The sequence below is a fragment of the Podarcis tiliguerta genome (assembly GCF_965153285.1).
Source record: "Podarcis tiliguerta genome assembly, chromosome: 8".
Taxonomy (NCBI): Eukaryota; Metazoa; Chordata; class Lepidosauria; order Squamata; family Lacertidae; genus Podarcis; species Podarcis tiliguerta.
In genome coordinates this window covers 72,066,748-72,085,169 of record NC_139541.1, presented here as the reverse complement: position 1 = coordinate 72,085,169, position 18,422 = coordinate 72,066,748, and the positions used below count along the sequence as shown (strand labels likewise).

Genomic DNA, 18,422 nt, shown 5'->3' with positions numbered 1-18,422 from the left:
TGAATCCTTGAACTCTGATGGATGCCTCTTGCTTGTGTGGCTAGAGGACACAGTGAGAGGAGTATGAGTGTGTTGAAACAAGCCTACTGTGCAAAAGTTGAATTCACATTGGGAGGTCTACCCATGTTCGCCTCTAGGTGCAACACCACTACTGGCAATGTGCCAGCCCTCCCTCACCAAAACAAAAATGGCTCAGAAGAAAGAGTAGCCCTCAGCGTAAAAAGGTCCCCCCGACCATTTGAATGAGATCACCCTGCCTGTGCCAAAGAATGGGAGCCATTGGTGGACTGTCTACTGAATTATCATTCTTATGTGAAATCAAGTGCAGGATTTTAGATATGAACACTGGAAGAAAGTAGAGAGTGGACTTTGCAGGGCTTAGAAAATAAATGTGGATGTATTTTAATGCAGCTATTAATGAGGGATAATAATAAGAGAAAAACATCAGGGACAGAGGGTCAGGAAGTCAAGAAGAAAATGTGTATCAAAAAACCCAATATATGCGATTGGAGTTATGCAGTCCTATGGAAGATTTAATTATTTTAAAAAAGCAAATGGTAAACTCAGGGGTTAGGTTGGGCAGGAAAACTACTGAAGTACAAGGGGGAGGTATCATCGTGTGGGGAGAATCACAAGGTTGGCAGACGTTTTTCTTTTCTTTCTTAGGAAAAGAAGAAGAAAAAGCCAAGTCCCTTTCCCGAAACAGCCACAGAAGGCTGAGTGTGCTTCGTGGCCACGGAACACCGAGAGAGGGAAGGGGATGGGATGGAATGGAGTAATCTGAGGAGGGCATAGCTGGCAAGAACGATGCACCGGAGCACTCGGTTCTGTGACATTTTGTCGCAGGTCTTCTTTCTTTTTAATAGCTTCTCAAGCCAGGGGTTGATCTCATTCTCTCTGTGTATGCCATGGATGGAGCCACTGGAATTAAGAAATACCACTGCCTGGCAGGGGGTGGCTACAGTTTCAAGCAAGGGGCATTCACAGCCCTATCTGAATGTGCTAAGACCTTCCGTATGCATACCTCCTGCTTTACTGCAGAGCCACAGCAAGAAGGGCACTCTCCACTCCTGTGGTTGCCAGAACCAGGCATTCCTGGCCACTGATAGCCTTCTCTATCATGAGTTTGTCCTCTCCTCTTTTAAAGCCATCCGAGTTGGTGGCCATCACAGCCTTCCACTTTAAGCTGTTGAGGTGGAGGAGAATGGATGGATGGACTCTCCCCGCCGCCCCGTTCTGCAACTCCTATAGGAACCACTTGTGGAGTCAAAGGGGATTGTGTCGCAAAGACACATCCTACTTTTCATCTCGACATATCCTCCCACTTCTGCTTTCTTCTTTGCATTTAGAGAATTCTCCTTGTGTTGGAGGCAGCAGCGGCACTAAAGATTTTTCTTCTCTTTAAGGTAAGCGCCACCTTGATTATTGGGAGGAACAGGAGATACTTTTCCTCCTTGATAGAAGCTCCGTGCTTTTTACACTCCTATGGCAGACTATCATCTATCTATCATCTATCTATCTATCATCTATATCTATCTATATCATCTATCTATCTATCTATCTATCTATCTATCTATCTATCTATCTATCTATCATCTATCATCTATCTATCTATCTATCTATCTATCTATCTATCTATCTATCATCTATCTATCATCTATCTATCTATCTATCTATCTATCTATCTATCTATCTATCATCTATCTATCATCTATCTATCATCTATCTATCTATCTATCTATCTATCTATCTATCTATCTATCATCTATCATCTATCTATCTAATCTATCTATCTATCATCTATCTCCTAAATGCTTTCTGTCTTTTGGAATTTGCTTTTTCCTGCCCCTGTTCTTGCAGGCTGGAATTAGGAACACAACAAACTGCCATATATTGTATCAGACCATTTATATAATAATAATAATAATAATTGATTATTTATACCCCGCCCCTCTGGCTGGGTTTTCCCAGCCACTTTGGCGGCTTTCAACAGAATATCAAAATACAATAGTCTATTAAACATCAAAAGCTTCCCTAAACAGGGCTGCCTTCAAATGTCTTCTAAAAGTAAAATAGTTTTTTATTTCCTTGACATCTGGTGGGAGGGTGTTCCACAGGGCGGGTGCCACTACTGAGAAGGCCCTCTGCCTGGCTCCCTATAACTTGGTTTCTTGCAGCAAGGGAACTGCCAGAAGGCCCTCGGCACTGGACCTCAGTGTCCGGGCAAAATGATGGGGGTGGAGACACTCCTTCAGATATACTGGACCAAGGCTGTTTAGGGCTTTAAAGGTCAGCACCAACACTTTGAATTGTGGTCGGAAACGTACTGGGAGCCAGGGTAGGTCTTTCAAGACCAGGGTTATGTGGTCTCGGCAGCCACTCCCAGTCACCAGTCTAGCTGCCACATTCTGGATTAGTTGTAGTTTCTGGGTCACCTTCAAAGGTAGCCCCACATAGAATGCACTGCAGTAGCGAGAGATAACTAGAGAATGTACCACTCTGGTGAGACAGTCCGCAGGCAGATAGGGTCTCAGCCTGCGTACCAGATAGAGCTGATAAACAACTGCCCTGGACACAGAATTGACCTGCGCCTCCATGGACAGCTGTGTCCAGAATGACTCCCAGGCTGTGCACCTGGTCTTTCAGGGGGCACATTCAGGACCAGGGAGTCCCCCACACCTGCCCGCCTCCTGTCCCCCCAAAACAGTACTTCTGTCTTGTCAGGATTCAACCTCAATCTGTTAGCCGCCATCCATCCTCCAACTGCCTCCAAACACTCATGCAGGATCTTCACCGCCTTCACTGGTTCTGATTTGAAAGAGAGGTAGAGCTGGGTATCATCCACATACTGATGAACACCCAGCCCAAACCCCCTGATGATCTCTCCCAGCGGCTGCATGTAGATGTTGAAAAGCATGAGGGAGAGGAGATTGTCAGACTGGCAGTGGCTCTCCATGGGTTCAGGTAGAAGTCACTCCCAACCCTACCTGGAGATGCTGGGGATTGAACCTGGGACCTTCTGCATGCAAAGCAGATGCTCTACCACTAAGCTAGAGAGCTCCCCACCCCTCCTACCGATTACTGCAGCTTTGAAAGAAAGAGAAGAGAAAACAAAGCGGGCAGGGGGATGTCACGATGGGCAGAATGTTAGCCTAGGACCAGAGAGATCTGAGTTCATGTTTCCATGAACTGCCACACGAGCCTCACCAGGCAGGCCTGGGGCAATTGTTATTGTTCAGCCTACTTTACTTTGCAGGATTGTTGTGAGGATAATAATAATAATAATAATAATAATAATAATAATTTATTATTTATAACCCACCCATCTGGCTGGGTTTCCCAAGCCACTCTGTGCGGTTTCCAACAGAATATTAAAATACAACGGTCTATCAAACATTAAAAGCTTCCCTAAACAGGGCTGCTTTAAGATGTCTTCTGAAAGTCTGGTAGTTGTTTTTCTCTTTGACATCTGGTGGGAGGGCGTTCCACAGGGCAGGTGCCACTACCGAAAATCTCTCTCTGTACATGTGTACAGAACCATTATCTGCAGAGCCACAGCAAGCAGGATGCTCTCCACTCCTGCGGTTTCCATTTCCTGGCCACTGATAGCCTTCTCTACTGGGAATTTGTCCTCTCCGCTTTTAAAGCCATCCGAGTTGGTGGCCATCACAGCCTTCCACTTTAAGCTGTTGAGGTGGAGGAGAATGGATGGATGAACTCCCCCCGCCGCCCCATTCTGCAACTCCTATAGGAACCACTTGTGGAGTAAAAGGGGATTGTGTCGCAAAGACACATCCTATTTTCATATCAACATATCCTCCCACTTCTGCTTTCTTCTTTGCATTTAGAGAATTCTCCTTGTGTTGGAGGCAGCAGCGGCACTAAAGATTTTTCTTCTCTTTAAGGTAAGCACCACCTTGATTGGGAGGAACAGGAGATACTTTTCCTCCTTGAGGGAAGCTCTGTGCTTTTACAGTCCTGTGGCAGACTATCACCTATCTACTATCTATCTATCTATCTATCTATCTATCTATCTATCTATCTATCATCTATCTATCTATCTATCTATCTATCTATCATCTATCATCTATCTATCTATCATCTATCTATCTATCATCTATCATCTATCTATCTATCTATCTACCTATCTATCATCTATCTATCTATCTATCATCTATCTATCTATCATCTCTATCTAGCTAGCTATCTATATCTATCTATCTCATCTATCTATCTATCTATCTATCTATCTATCATCTATCTATCTATCATCTATCTATCTATCTATCTATCATCTATCATCTATCTATCTATAATCTATCTATCTATCATCTATCATCTATCATCTATCTATCTATCATCTATCTATCTATCATCTCTATCTAGCTATCTATCTATATCTATCTATCTCATCTATCTATCTATCTATCTATCTATCTATCATCTATCTATCTATCTATCTATCATCTATCTATCTATCATCTATCATCATCTATCTATCTATCTATCTATCTATCTATCTATCTATCTATCTATCATCTATCTATCTATCATCTATCTATCTATTTATCTATCATCTATCTATCTATCTATCTATCTATCTATCTATCTATCATCTATCTATCATCTATCTCTATCTATCATCTATCTATCTATCTATCTATCTATCTATCTATCTATCTATCTAATCTATCTCATCTATCTATCTATCTATCTATCTATCTATCTATCTATCTATCTATCTCTATCTCCTAAATGCTTTCTGTCTTTTGGAATTTGCTTTTTCCTGCCCCTGTTCTTGCAGGTTGGAATTAGGAACACAACAAGCTGCCTTATATTGTGTCAGACTGTTAATAATAATAATAATAATAATAATAATAATAATAATAATAATAATAATAATAATAGATTATTTATACCCCGCCCATCTGGCTGGGTTTCCCCAGCCACTCTGGGCAGCTTTCAACAGAATATTAAAATACAATAGTCTTTTAAACATTAAAAAGGCTGCCTTCAAATGTCTTCTAAAAGTCTGGTAGTTGTTTTTCTCTTTGACATCTGGTGGGAGGGCGTTCCACAGGGCGGGTGCCATTAACGAAAATCTCTCTCTGTGCATGTGTACAGAACCATTATCGGAGCAGGATAACACGGTCATATTCGCAGAACTGCTGTTCCCACAGCGGTTTAGCCATCAATCCCTCTCCCCAAGGAACTCTGGGAATAATGGTAGCGGTGGGAGGGGGATGGGGGGGGGGTCTCCTGACACCTCTCGGCATCCTCAGCAGACCACAGTTCCCAGAATTACATGGGCACTTAAAAAGTGCTATCCAGGTGGAGAAATACTGCCCTGGCTGCCAGCTAAAAGGTACTGGGAAGAAAAAGCTAATAGGTCTATATGGTGAGTTGTTTGCCCCAGCTTGCATACCCTCCAAGTGTCCTGGTTTTCCAGGGACAGCCCCGGAATTACAGAAGCCATCCTGGTTTCTGATTTGATCCTGGGATGTCCCACTTTTCCTTTTTCCTCCCCTCCTCATCTTGATAAAACTTGGTAGAGAGTTCAGACACTTCCCTCCAGAAAAACCCAAAAACCTCCTGTCCTTTTTTGGGGGGAAACAGGAGACTTTGCTGTGTGTGTGCAGGTGGAAAACGGAGTTACGTTTATACTGAAAATAAAATGCATGCACCAAACGAAGGAAGCGGTGAAGGTGGCATACGAACCCCTTCTTATAATTTTGAAGGAAACCGTAGCCAATACGCTTTCAGTTCTTGAATTGCAATGTTTAAAGGAAATGCGTGGAGTATTTGTTCCTTCATTGTAAATGGAGCCTTGCACTGTCTATCGAGTAGTAAGTCACACTGTATTAAATGGAGCTTACTCCCAGGTAACTGGGTAAAGACTTATCAGCCTTACACTGCAATCCCACTGAGTTCAATAGCATTTACTCTCTGGTAGGTTCTTGATCATTCTCACAATGTCTTTATTATTATTATTATTATTATTATTATTATTATTATTATTATTATCACTCACCTTTCCCCTCTGACAGGGACTCAAGGCAGCTTGCAGCTAAAATTTTGTTTCATTTCATTTATCTGCGGAAGGCAATACACACAATCCCTTCCACCACACTTTTTCTTTTCTTTACAACAATCCCGTGAGGCAGCTTTGGCAGAGATGTTGCCATTGGCTCAAGGTGACAGATGCGTATGACATACATGTAGATGACATGCAGATATGACATACATGTGTATGGCGGGAGAAGCTTACTGATGTAGAATAGAATGTCCCTATTTTCACCTGAGAAATGTTGGTCTTGCCTCAGATCAAGTTAACAGGGTCATGGCTGACAGGAAGTTACCACAGTGCTGCAATTGCTCTTGATCTCCAAAGAGGAAGAGAGAATGTAGAAACTTTTGTTCTGATCTGCTGTTGTGTTGTGTTGTGTGTTTTTTTTAATTAGTAATTTTTAATTTTTAATAAATTAAATAAGAATAGTAATTGGGGTGGGTCTGGAGACAAACGTGGGGAGATTGACAAATGTTACCTTTAGTTTTTTCACACACTCAAACCCCACTCTCCATCCTCCACTCTGGAGGAGCAAGGCGTGTGATCAGAGTTCAAGGACAAACTCCATTTGGGCAGAAATGCTAGGAGCTGGCCTGGGGAGAGGGCTGAGGCACAGATGGATAGGTTAAGAGGGTTGACTTTGGGCTCCAAGGCCTGACATTCCCCACCACTGGCATAATCTATGCAATGCTGGATCCTGGTCTTGAAGGGGCTTTGAGGTCTCTTGTCCAGAGTCAGATTAACCATTAAGCAAAATAAGTGCGTGCTTAGGGCAACAAGGAAAGGGGGCCACCACAGAAATTTCAGACCCTCCAAGTGTCCCTATTCTCCACGGATATCCCTGATTTAGAGAAGCCATCCCAGTTTCTGATTTGATCCTGGAATGTCCCGCTTTTCCTTAGGATGTCCCTATTTTCATTGGAGAAATGTTGGAGGGTATGGAGTTACTACACTACACATACTACACTTGATCTTAGCCAAAGGAGTTATCTGACTCCTGAGCCATCTGAAGGCAGTCCTGTATAAGTTAGGTATTCTTTAAAAAAAAAGTTTAATGTTTTATGTTTTTATATATGTTGGAAGCTGCCTAGAGTGGCTGGGGCAACCCAGTAAGACGTGTAGGGTATAAATAGTAAAATTATCATTATGGAATGGGATGTCCCTATTTTCATCACAGAAATGTTGGAGGGTATGAAAATTTTCATTGTTGGTTTTTCTATGGACCAGCAACTCTGCTTTTCAGTTTACAAATTCTGAGAAAAAACCTGTCTCTATTAATTAAAGCACTAAAGCACGAGATTCATCTGTAAGCTAGTAATTAATCTGTTCATGTTGTGAAATGAAGTGGAAATATACAAAAAAACCACCCCACATTATTTTAGGGTTTGTTTCATTTCGAAAGGTAAATTTTTATTTTGCGGTTTATTATTGTTTATATTTTGAATCAGGCACTTATGGAAGCAACAAAATCTTGGAAGTGCTTAGGGTCTCTAAAGGTCTTAATCTGGCCTTGCTCCTGCCCAAGGCACTGCTTGCCCTCTCCATCCTGGCCCAGTCTGCACAACTGCCCAGATGGAGATACTGCTCCATTTTCTTGCCCTTATCACTGTTTGCAAGATCAAAGAGGGTTGATAGCAATGAGGAGCAGGAGCTGCAGTGCTGGGGCCCCTGGCCGTTGCTCAACAGTGCCAACCCCTGGCCAACCCTGAATGCGCACAAGCAAGGGAGAATGGAGAAGTTTCTTCTTTCCCCCCTTTCCCATCTGTTTGGCTAAGCAAGTGCATATTTTGGGGGACAGGGGATGGGGATTGAGTAGGTGGTCCAGAGGCTATATCAGTAAATTCCTGGGCATTCTCCACCCCTTGACAGCATGACTTATCGTGCACACTGATGCTCTGTCTCGCTTGCTGGGTCAGCGAGGCAGGACTCTTCTCACTCTGTGGTGAAGCAGGGCAGGTTTTCTTCACATGATCAGGGACATTTTCTCTTTTCTGTCTTGTTACTTCATATGTTCCAGGAGTCAGGCTCCTTAGCAGAGCCTGAGGCAAGGGAGCCCAGGCCAGTACATTGTGCTGCATGAGGCATGCTGCAAACGTGTGTGTTTGTGTGTATTTCCTTTGGGCTCCTTTGAGCCTCTAGTCCATAGGTCACCAAAATGCTGTCTGTGGGTGCCATTGTACCTGCCAGTAGCCACTTCTGCTTCCTGCTGGCACTCTGGTCCTTTGACAGCTGCACAGCAGGTAGAAATTCAACAAGTGAAGCCTGCAGGGGAAAGCCGCCTTCTCCTTCTTCTTCTTCTTCTTCTTCTTCTTCTTCTTCTTCTTCTTCTTCTTCTTCTTCTTCTTCTTCCATGTTCCTGTGCCGTTAAGAGGCGGAGGAACTGTGGCACAGAACACGACAGCTGCTGTCATCGTGGGCAAATGGCCCCCGGTTCCCCAAAGGTTTCTCAACTCTGCTACTGCTTTTGTTTTTCCTGGGCCAAGAGCAACAGAGAGGCAACCTTCCCCCCCCCCCCTGTATGGGCTAATGAAATGCAGAAGCATCTCCTTGGCAGCCTTCACTCTAGAATAACAGCTCCTTCCCCACCTTCCAGGCACAGGGCTGCAGCAATCGACATTCAGAGGGGAGAGGACAGGCTGAGAGCTGAAGGGTGAGTGTTTGGTCTTGACTTTTTTTGGCATGGGGGAGAAAACCTGAGAATTCTCATTTACTGGTCGTCATCAGCATTTATTTGTATTCTGCCTTTCCGCGGTATCCTATGCCAGGATATTTCTGAATACCACATGCTGGGGACAAGGGTGTTGTATAGGTCACCTCTGTCCTGCCTGTGAGCCTCCAGAGGCATTTGGTTGGGTTGCTGTGGTGAACAGCATGCTGGACCTTCTCCTACACATCGGACCTCATGTTCTTGCTTTGTTTCAGCCAAGATAAGGGAGAAGACGGCAGTGAAGAAGACTCTCAGTCAAGAAGAATGGAGAGCACAACTGCACTGACAAACCTTCCCATTAATAATTCTTATGCAGACCCCTCAGATCTTCAATATGAATATGAATACGACGAGGAAGCATATATGTATGGGAAAACCTTGCAAAAAAGGTTGAACATTGTCGCTATGATAATTTACAGCCTTGCCTTCCTGTTAGGGGTCATTGGTAATGGGCTGGTTATATTCATTACTGGCTTCCGTATGAAGAGGACAGTCAACACTGTCTGGTTCCTCAACTTGGCCATTGCTGACTTTGCCTTCACTTTCTTCCTTCCCCTGAGCATTATCTACATAGCCCTGGACTTTCATTGGCCCTTTGGCCTGGCAATATGCAAGTTGAACTCTACCCTTGCCTTCCTCAACCTCTATGCCAGTGTCTACCTCCTCACAATCATCAGCATCGACCGGTTCATTTCTGTGTTCTGGCCTGTGTGGGCTCAGAATCATCGGACACCCAGGCTGGCTTCCTTTGTGGCCTTGGGTGTTTGGATCTTGGCACTGGTGCTGTGTTCTCCAAACCTCTATTTCAGGGATACAGCCCAACATCACAATGATCCAAAAAAGACCAACTGCTACACCAGATATGGTAGCCCTCAGCAGCATAATGCAATGGTCGCCAGCCGGTTCATCTTTGGCTTCTTCATCCCCTTCAACATCATCATCGTTTGCTACGGGGCTATTGTTCTGAAGCTGAGGAGGAACCAGCTAACCGAATCAAACAAGCCCTTCAAGGTCATCACAGCAGTGATTGTGGCCTTCTTTGTCTGTTGGCTTCCCTATCATATCTTCTCTTTCATTGAGCTGAAAGCACGAGAAGATGTAGACCTGGTTTTGGTGTTGATCATCGGCGTTCCGCTGACAACCAGCTTGGCTTTCGTCAACAGCTGCCTCAACCCCATCTTGTATGCCTTCATGGGGCATGATTTCAAGGAGAGGCTGAGATACTCACTCTTCTCTGCATTTGAGAGTGCCTTTGCTGAGGACAGCAGCCAGAGCTTGGTGACCAACAAGACCAGATCTTCAGTAGAGTTAGATTCCCAGGGTGTATGAAACCTTCTGCTTCCAAACCCCACCCTCCAGGGCAAGTCTGTGTAATGCATCCATTCAGAATCTACTGCTGGCTGGAGCTGGGGAAGTTGTAGTCCAAATCATCTGGAAGCAACCAGCTGGGTGAAGGCAGAGCTACAGTATGTGCATACATTCCCCCCCTTCCAGCTGGAACTCACTGGAACTCAGTTCTGGCACCTCTCAGATGGGCGCCATTGCCACTATAAAAGAACAAGGGAGGCTTTCATGGTGTGTTCCGGCACCTCTTTTTCTAGACAAATAGCAGTGTAAGTGCATATATCATTCTTTTGTGACCTGTTTCATGCTATGCTATGTGGATTTTTATTCTGCTTTTTAAAAATTGATATTGCTCTCTTTGTAAAAGCTTTATGGACAGCGATTTAACAAAGCAAGACCTTCTTAACTCTGCATTGACCTTGTATCCCTGTATCTAAATAAAAGTATTTGCTTTGTTGTTGTTGTTGGTTTTGAATTTGCTTTGTATGCTGCCACCCCAAAAGGCAGTCCTTGGGAGTCCTAGTTTTCAAACATTCCCCCTTCAGTGGATCCGTATCAACCCACGGTGGAGCAAATGGGGATATAAAAAAGCAGCGATGGGGAACCTGTGGCCTTCCAGATGTTGTGGTTGTTTAGTTGTTTAGTCATGTCCGACTCTTCGTGACCCCATGGACCAGAGCACGCCAGGCACTCCTGTCTTCCACTGCCTCCCGCAGTTTGGTCAGACTCATGTTCATAGCTTCAAGAACACTGTCCAACCATTTCATTCTCTGTCGTCCCCTTCTCCTTGTGCCCTCAATCTTTCCCAACATCAAGGTCTTTTCCAGGGAGTCTTCTCTTCTCATGAGGTCGCCAAAGTATTGGAGCCTCAGCTTCAGGATCTGTCCTTCCAGCGAGCACCTTCCAGATGTTACTCAGCTACAATGCCCATCACCCTCGACCAGTGGCTTTGCTGCCTTGGGACTGATGGGAGTCAGAGTCCAGGAACATCGTCAGAACCCTGAAACTCAAAGATCAATTCCCTTGAGTGGAAAGGAGGTGGCATTGAGTTGATGAGGGAAAGAGGGAGGCGAATGAAGGTTAAGAAGGGGGGGGGGAGGAATCCATGAAGCCACCCCCACTGGTGTTAACACCTTGGAGCCTTTCCCATGCTCCCTTGGAGCATGTTTGCATTGCAGGTGCATGGAGGTGGAATAGCTGGATCAGGCCCACTAGCCCGACACCAACTTCCACCTGCTCATCTGAATGTCTGAACAAAGCCTGGCAGCCCACAACTGCATGCACATAGACTTTGGGAACTTAGGAAAAGCAGGCTAGTTTCCCAGGGCCCCCAACTGCTCTGGTAGGCATTCACATGAGCGCATGACATCCAGGAGTGGGATCCCACTGTGCCCTCTATATTTCCCCATCCACATGGGGATGCATGTACAGATGGATGGAAGGACCTGCCAGTTTCAAGTTCTAAGAGTGCATTGGGACATTTTACACTCAGCATCTTATGGCTCCTGCCTCTGAGTTTGCAGCAGCAATAAGTTCATAGGGACTTCTCAAAGTCTAAACCAGAAAGGGGGAAACACTGTGAATCTGAGGGCCAAATTCCACTATGGGCAACCTTTTGGGGGGGGGGCATATGCCAGTGGGGGGTGGAGCAATGGACGTTCATTTCAGCTACACAAAAGTTTTTCTACACCCACCGACCTTTCCAACCTCCACCCAGGCAAGCAAGGTAGAATATTGAAGTTCAATGACCATTAACCCAGGTAAAAGCATGCAGCCGGGGGAGCACAGTGGCGGAGCACTGATGTCACCGTGCCAAGGGTCCATTGATGGATGTTGCTGTCTCCATCATGAAGATTCTGGGCTCTGATCTCAGTTCCATGTGTCTCTCTCCATTCAATCTCTCTGACTAGCAGCTCAATGGCGCTGGAGCAAAGGACAAGGGCCACAGGGACACAGGGCATCCGGTGACAGAGGCATAGTAGAAATCAAGTTAGAACTTTTGTCTGCCAGGAAGATGGATTTCAGGGGTCATCAACAGCTCAGGGTCAGGCAGTGCTTTTTTTCTGGGGGGACGCAGAGGTAGATGTACCCATAAGCACTTTGTGAATCTTAGTTTAGTTTCATTGAGGGGTAGTATTTCAATATGAGCAGGAAAATGAGAGCACTCCTAAACATTTTTTTAAAGAAAAAAAGCACTGGGCTCAGGAAACCACAGGACCTAATGTGGCCCTCAGGCCCCTCTACCCAGCCCTTGGGACTCATCCTGGACACATTCCTCCTTGGCCTCACTGTCCACCTTCCTTGAATGTTTTTTTGCCTGGCTGGAATGTGCCCTTAAACTCTGATGGTGCCTCTTGCTTGGCTGAAGGACGGAGAGGAACATGTGAATGTCTGTGGGAAATGGTGTGCTGTACAAAGGCAACATTTGTATTCATTGCTATGCCCACCACTGAGATGTGGCCCCAGAGGATGCATGAGAGGGAATGTGGCCCTCAGGCTGCTGTAGCCCTTTGCTGCTTCACCCAGATAGCAGAAGTGGAACAGCCAGGGCCGGATTTAGGTTTTATGTGGCCCTAAGCCACTGAAGGTAATGGAGCCCTTTATATGTCCAGCTGTCCTTTGTCCACAACAAATTGATGCTGTTTTTTTGTGTTGAATATATGCTATATGGTAATATATGGACCTAATAATAATTTAATCATAGGTATCTAAAGACATTTGCGCATAACAAAATATGTATTTTATCAAAGTAATTGATATAGAAATGAACAAACCAGTGATATCTCAGGGAGCAGGTTAGCAGACGGGCCCCATTTCTTACATCACAGGAGCCTACAAAACACAAAACACTGTTGCTGTATGTAGGTTTTATTTTATTTGTTTTTTATCTTATATTTTGGAAATGTACATCCAGTTTTTTCCCCTTTAAGTTTTTTTGGGGCCCCCAAGAGAGTGGGGCCCTAAGCTGTAGCTTGTTTAGCTTATACGTATATCCGGCACTGGGAACAGCATGTGTAAAAGACATTCATGGATCAATTACTAATATTTATATTGTGCCTTTCCACACTTAATGCTCAAGACGGCTGACAACTGCAGAAGCACACATAAAGGCATATAACGTGAATATTGCAAGAAGGAAATAAGGATTTGTTTTTAAAAGGCAGCAAATGATAACTAAAAGCCAGTTGCAGCAGAGTCAAAACAGAATAAAACAAGCTAACCTCACAGGAATTGGCAGGAACTCAAAGTTTGGTGGCTGGCTGAGAGGGTGCCATGGGAGGGAGTTCCCAAATCTGGGTACAACTTGCCAAAAAGGCTCTTTCTGGAGTCTAACAGAGATCTCTGCCAAGTTGCACAGGACTTTTCCACCTGAAAATGACAACACTCTGGGAGTCAATCATGGGCGTAGCGAGGATTTTTGTTGGGGGGGGGCAGGACTTTTGTTAGTGGGGGCAAAACCGATGTGCTTGGTCAGTTAGTTAAGTATTGCTATTGTTTTACTTGATCGGGGGGGGGGCAACTGCCCCCCTGCCCTCCTTTGACTACGCCCATGGAGTCCATCACAAACTTGCAATTTCAACTTGTGCAATCAACAACCCCCTATGCCCAAAATATCAGACTTTTTGTAATAAGGAAAGTGCTGGGGAGACAGCCTGTACACTTGCCTTGACACAACATCATTTTACCTCTCCACAAACAAATGAGAATGAATGCTCATTCTGTAGTCAGTGTTGCCATATCTTCCTGCAAGCAGATCAGGATGAATGCTCAAGAAACAGGTCTTCTGGAAGGAACCCTTCTCCTAATTTGTTTAGTTTGCAAAACCAGGCAGAAGCTTTTTGGGTGGGTAAGGAACATGGACTACACATAAACTTGTGAAAAGGAAGTCTCAAACCATGCTGGACTCCACTCCTGAAGTGGAGCTGGAGGTTCTGTTGCTGGGGAAAGAAGGTGTGAAAGCCCACTTGTCATTGACAGCTCCTTTAAAGGCCAGGAAGAGGGATCGGCGGCTGGTCTTTTTGTAGTCAGACCCGACAAAGACATACAGAATGGGATTGAGGCAGCTGTTGAGGCAGACCAGGCCCTCAGCCAGTGGGGTGCCAATATCTAGGGTGGTTTGCATTTGAAGGCTATCGTCTTCCAGTGTTTCGAGAATGGAGAAGAGGTGGTGGGGGAACCAGCAGCAGAAGAAGGTCATGACCACTGCCACTATGATCTTGAAGGATCGTCCAAATTGGCCAAAGATCTTCCCCCTTAGCTTGATCATGATGGCGCAGTAGCAGGCCAGAATGATGCCGAAGGGGATTAGGAAGCCAAGCGCGAATTCAGCAAGCACCACGAGACGGTGTGTCCTTAGGCTGCCCTCATCCTGCAAATGGAAGCTGTAGATGCAATGTATAGTGCCATCTATTAGCTCTTCCGTGTCACGGAAGCTGAAGTACGGGATGCTGAGAGCCAAGGCTGCTACCCAGACGAACACAGCCACCAGGGAAGCAAGCTGGAGACTGCGGTGGTTCAAGGCCCAAACCGGGTGGACCACAGCAGCGTAGCGGTCGGCACTGATGGCTGTTAAGAAGAAGACGCTGGCAAACATGTTCAAGAGGGGAACCACGGTGTTGAGTTTGCACATCAGCCTCCCCAGAGTCCAGCGATAACCCAGAGACACATAAGCTATCTCGGTGGAGAGGGAAAGGACGAAGATGAAATCGGCCACAGCCAAGTTGAGATACCAGATAGTGGTAACGGTCTTCTTCATGTGGAAACCGGTGAGGAAGATAACAAGGCCGTTGCCCGTGGCCCCCAAGAGCAAGGTGATGGTGTAGATTGTCAAGGAAAACATTCTCATTGCTGCCAAAATGTGGGCATTATCAGAGGGAGGGTCTAGGAGCCATTCTTCTGTCCAGTTGTAGTCAAACACGTCGCTGTTGTTGGGTGGTGGAAAGTCTGTGTCATTGTCAGGTTGGAAGAAGGGGAGACCATCCATCCCTTCGCAGGTTCACTTACCACTTCTCTCTTTCTCTCTCTCTATTTGGCCTGAAACAAAACAAAACGCCCACACAAATGCCAAATTGGTATCACAGAACTGGAATGAATAGGCAAGGGTGTGTGTGCAGATTTCAAACTGGTGTCCGATTTTCATGGAGAAATTCCAGTTCCCAAGTCCATATTTTGAATCTGAGGTGTGAAACCTGACATTCGACTTAATTTCTGTGTTAAGTTTGGAGAACGGTTGGACGGGAGGTGGGGGAACATAGCAGAAATTTTTGGCACAGCGTCGTCCACAATATAATTCCTTTAAACCAGTGCTTCCCAAACTTGGGTCTCCAGCTGTTTTGGGACTACAACTCCCATCATCCCTAGCTTGCAGGACCAGTGGTCAAGGATGATGGGAACTGTAGTCCAAAAAAAGAAAAGAAAAGCTGGAGACCCAAGTTTGGGAAACACAGATTTAAACTGATAGGTGGATAGTTGACAGTCCCATTCCCAAGAAACCTGGAGCCACAGGCACACAAGTTCCCCGAGTCACACACTTCTAGAAGATGTTGTGATGGCCATGGCTAGACAATTTCATGGAGGGGAAAACTATCAGTGGCTCCTAGCCATGATTCCTATGTTCTCCCATGACCATCATAGTAAGATGCCTTCATCCTTCGTCCTAAGATCCCAGGGCAGGTTACAGCAATTAAAACACAATGTTAAAAACAGTTTAAAGCCACTTACAATCACAGGTTGGTGTTGTTGTTATTTATTTTACACTTATAAATCAAAAGGGAGATTCACAGAGGCCCAGATGGCCAGGAACAATTCCATGTCATTTCTAAAGGGACTTATAGAGGTCCCATCTAGACTAGTATACACTGACTGGCAACAGCTTTCTGGGATTTCAGACAAGGAATCTCTTCCAGTCAGGAATTGAAGCTGGGACCTCCTGCGTGATGAAGGCAGTATATTTCTGAATGCCAGTCATTGGGAATTGCACTCAAGCCCTGCATCCCTGCTTTCCATGGGCATCTGGGTGGCTCTTGTGACAAACTGGTGGACTATCAGACCCATTTACTAGATTCTTATGTTAAATCTGGCCTGGGAAACCAGGCTTAGGCTTGGGCTACTACCCTCTCTTATGCATCCACATTCGGAGGACTGAGACACCTCACATTGGCCTTTCCCTCCCTTTCCATCCTTTCCCATAACCCTGGACCTCGTACCTTAGACATTGGGGGGTCTTTGTTACCCAACTGTTGGCTGTTCTCTCCAGCTTTCTGAAGTCTTCTTCGGCAGCCCTCTTCTCTTTTGCTCTCCCCTCCGTGCAAAATGCACCAAGTCCCCAACCGTCTTTCTTATCAGGCTCATCACTGGCTGTCTCCTTCTCTGCCATCTTTCTGAAACATCTGCCACCACAATCAGCGCCATCAGTGTAGAGAGGAGGCCTCAGAGGCACGCAGACATGTTTTCTCTCGACATGTTTTCTCTTGAGAGCCAGTGTGGTGTAGTGGTTAAGAGCGGTAGTCTCATAATCTGGGGAACTGGGTTCACGTCTCCGCTCCTCCACATGCAGCTGCTGGGTGACCTTGGGCCAGTCACACTTCTTTAAGTCTCTCAGCCCTACTCACCTCACAGAGTGTTTGTTGTGGGGGAGGAAGGGAAAGGAGAATGTTAGCCGCTTTGAGACTCCTGAAGGGGAGTGAAAGGTGGGATATCAAATCCAAACTCTTTTTCTTCTTCTGGTAGATGTCAGGGTAAGACTTTAGAGGCAGGTGCCCACATAGGGATGGGGGAGAAGTTTGATTCAGTTTGCATTTCCAAGCAAGCCTCCCTAATTTGCACTTTCTGAAAGAACCCGAGTACCAAAACACAGCTACCCTTTGAAATTCACATGCCTCCAAATTTTGCAACGCAGGGCTCCAGTCAAGTAATTTGCCCCCAAAACACATGTACTAGGGTAAAGCGAATATAGATAGAGCATGCCAATGAAAATAACATGGAAATATTTTTTTTTTGGGGGGGGGTGTCATTCTGCTACAATGTGTACATTAGGCAAAAATGCATATAAAAGTGCATTTTAGAAGAAATTCACACTAAAATCCTGATGAATTTCCACAAGGTTTTTTTTAAATAAAAAGCATCATAGTGTGCATATAAACACACATATCACCAAAACTGCATTATCATAAGTACAGTACTTTTTAAAAAAATCACAAACTGATATGGAAATGTGGAGGACTTGAATGTAAAGATTGGAAAAATGAGAAACCCATACTCACTCAGATACCACATTTTGATTGCCTGTCATAGAATCATAGTTGGAAGGGACCTCAAGGGTCATCTAGTCCAACCCCCTGAAATGCAAAAATATGCAGATGGTCTATATTGGGATCAAACCAGTGACCTTGGCATTATCAGCACCATGCTTTAACCAATTGAGCTAACATGCTTTCTCTGTCAGCAGGGAGCTAAATGAACCAATGATATAACCCAATAAAAGGGAGCTTCCTATTCTTTTGTGCGATTGCAACTAACCGGCAAACTGTTGAGTGGCAAAGGAGGGCAAGAGAAAACAAGAACAAAAATAAACAGAGGGTCTTTTTTGTTGTGGCTCTCTCTTTGTGTGTCACGACCCCGAGACCACTCCCTCGTTGATGAATAAGACACAAAGACACAGATATTAGGTTAATGTTATTGGGCAAATTTAGGCCACAACTTTATGGGTTACAGAATGTGAGCAGTATTGGCTTAGGCATTGGAATTGACCCGACTATATCTGACTCCTGCCCGTCACGCAGGGAGTCCAGTAAGGGTCAACCGCCGGTAGGGGGAGCCCCATCGATGCAAACCAACTCAAGCTCCCCCTGGGTTCCTGAAGGGGTCGTGGCATGGCCCTAGCCCAACCCCGGACTTCAGGCAAGATCCACACCCCCCGATTCCTTTAACGGAATACCCTTAAGCTTGGAGGGGCATGTGATGGCCACACCTCACCTCCCCCATCATAAGGTCAATCAGTGCCTAACTGCCAAACCTTACAAAGTTGTGACGATTGCTACAAGGTAGGCGAAAACCAAACGGCCCATGCCAATTTGCTAAGTGGAAAAATTCCTACCAGGCCCTTCAATGGCGACCAACCAAGGTCCATAGCAAGGCCAAATTTGAAACCTGAAAATAGAGAGGGAGGGCGGGAGATTGAGGAAGTTAGCCAAGAGGAAGCTCTCTGGCTCGCATCTCAGTTTAAATGGGGCCAGCCATGCCCCCCCCCCCAGCCAGCGGATTGGCCGGCAGGGGAATGATGTGGCTGAGAACCTCCCGGGGACG

General features: G+C 45.4%; 2 protein-coding genes across 5 annotated transcripts; one reads left to right on the top strand and one right to left on the bottom strand.

Annotated features, from left to right (window-relative positions):
- The first annotated feature begins 1,083 nt into the window (after positions 1–1,083).
- LOC310684528 (chemerin-like receptor 1) lies at positions 1,084–10,576 on the top strand. Of its 4 annotated transcripts, none has more exons than XM_083455831.1 (4): positions 1,084–1,406; positions 3,849–3,905; positions 8,661–8,717; positions 8,990–10,576. In XM_083455831.1, exon 4 carries the CDS (start codon positions 9,039–9,041, stop codon positions 10,101–10,103), a length of 1,065 nt encoding a protein of 354 aa, XP_083311957.1. In that variant the 5' UTR covers positions 1,084–1,406; positions 3,849–3,905; positions 8,661–8,717; positions 8,990–9,038; the 3' UTR covers positions 10,104–10,576. The 4 variants fall into 4 exon arrangements, with proteins under 4 accessions (XP_083311957.1, XP_083311956.1, XP_083311955.1 ...); XM_083455830.1 differs by having other exon boundaries at positions 3,648–3,905; XM_083455829.1 differs by having other exon boundaries at positions 1,085–1,406; positions 8,661–8,721; positions 8,995–10,576.
- A 3,401-nt stretch (positions 10,577–13,977) lies between these two features.
- Positions 13,978–16,419, bottom strand: LOC310684088 (C3a anaphylatoxin chemotactic receptor-like). The gene is made up of 2 exons (XM_083454551.1): positions 16,325–16,419; positions 13,978–15,152 (listed from the first exon to the last, which is right to left on the bottom strand). The coding sequence occupies exon 2, from the start codon at positions 15,100–15,102 to the stop codon at positions 14,008–14,010; it is 1,095 nt and encodes a 364-aa protein (XP_083310677.1). The 5' UTR covers positions 15,103–15,152; positions 16,325–16,419; the 3' UTR covers positions 13,978–14,007.
- Positions 16,420–18,422: the final 2,003 nt, after the last annotated feature.

Excerpts from the sequence above, each read along its gene's own strand:
- LOC310684088 (XM_083454551.1), bottom strand. The coding sequence starts at position 15,102 with ATGGATGGTCTCCCCTTCTTCCAACCTGACAATGACACAGACTTTCCA.
- LOC310684528 (XM_083455831.1), top strand. The coding sequence starts at position 9,039 with ATGGAGAGCACAACTGCACTGACAAACCTTCCCATTAATAATTCTTAT.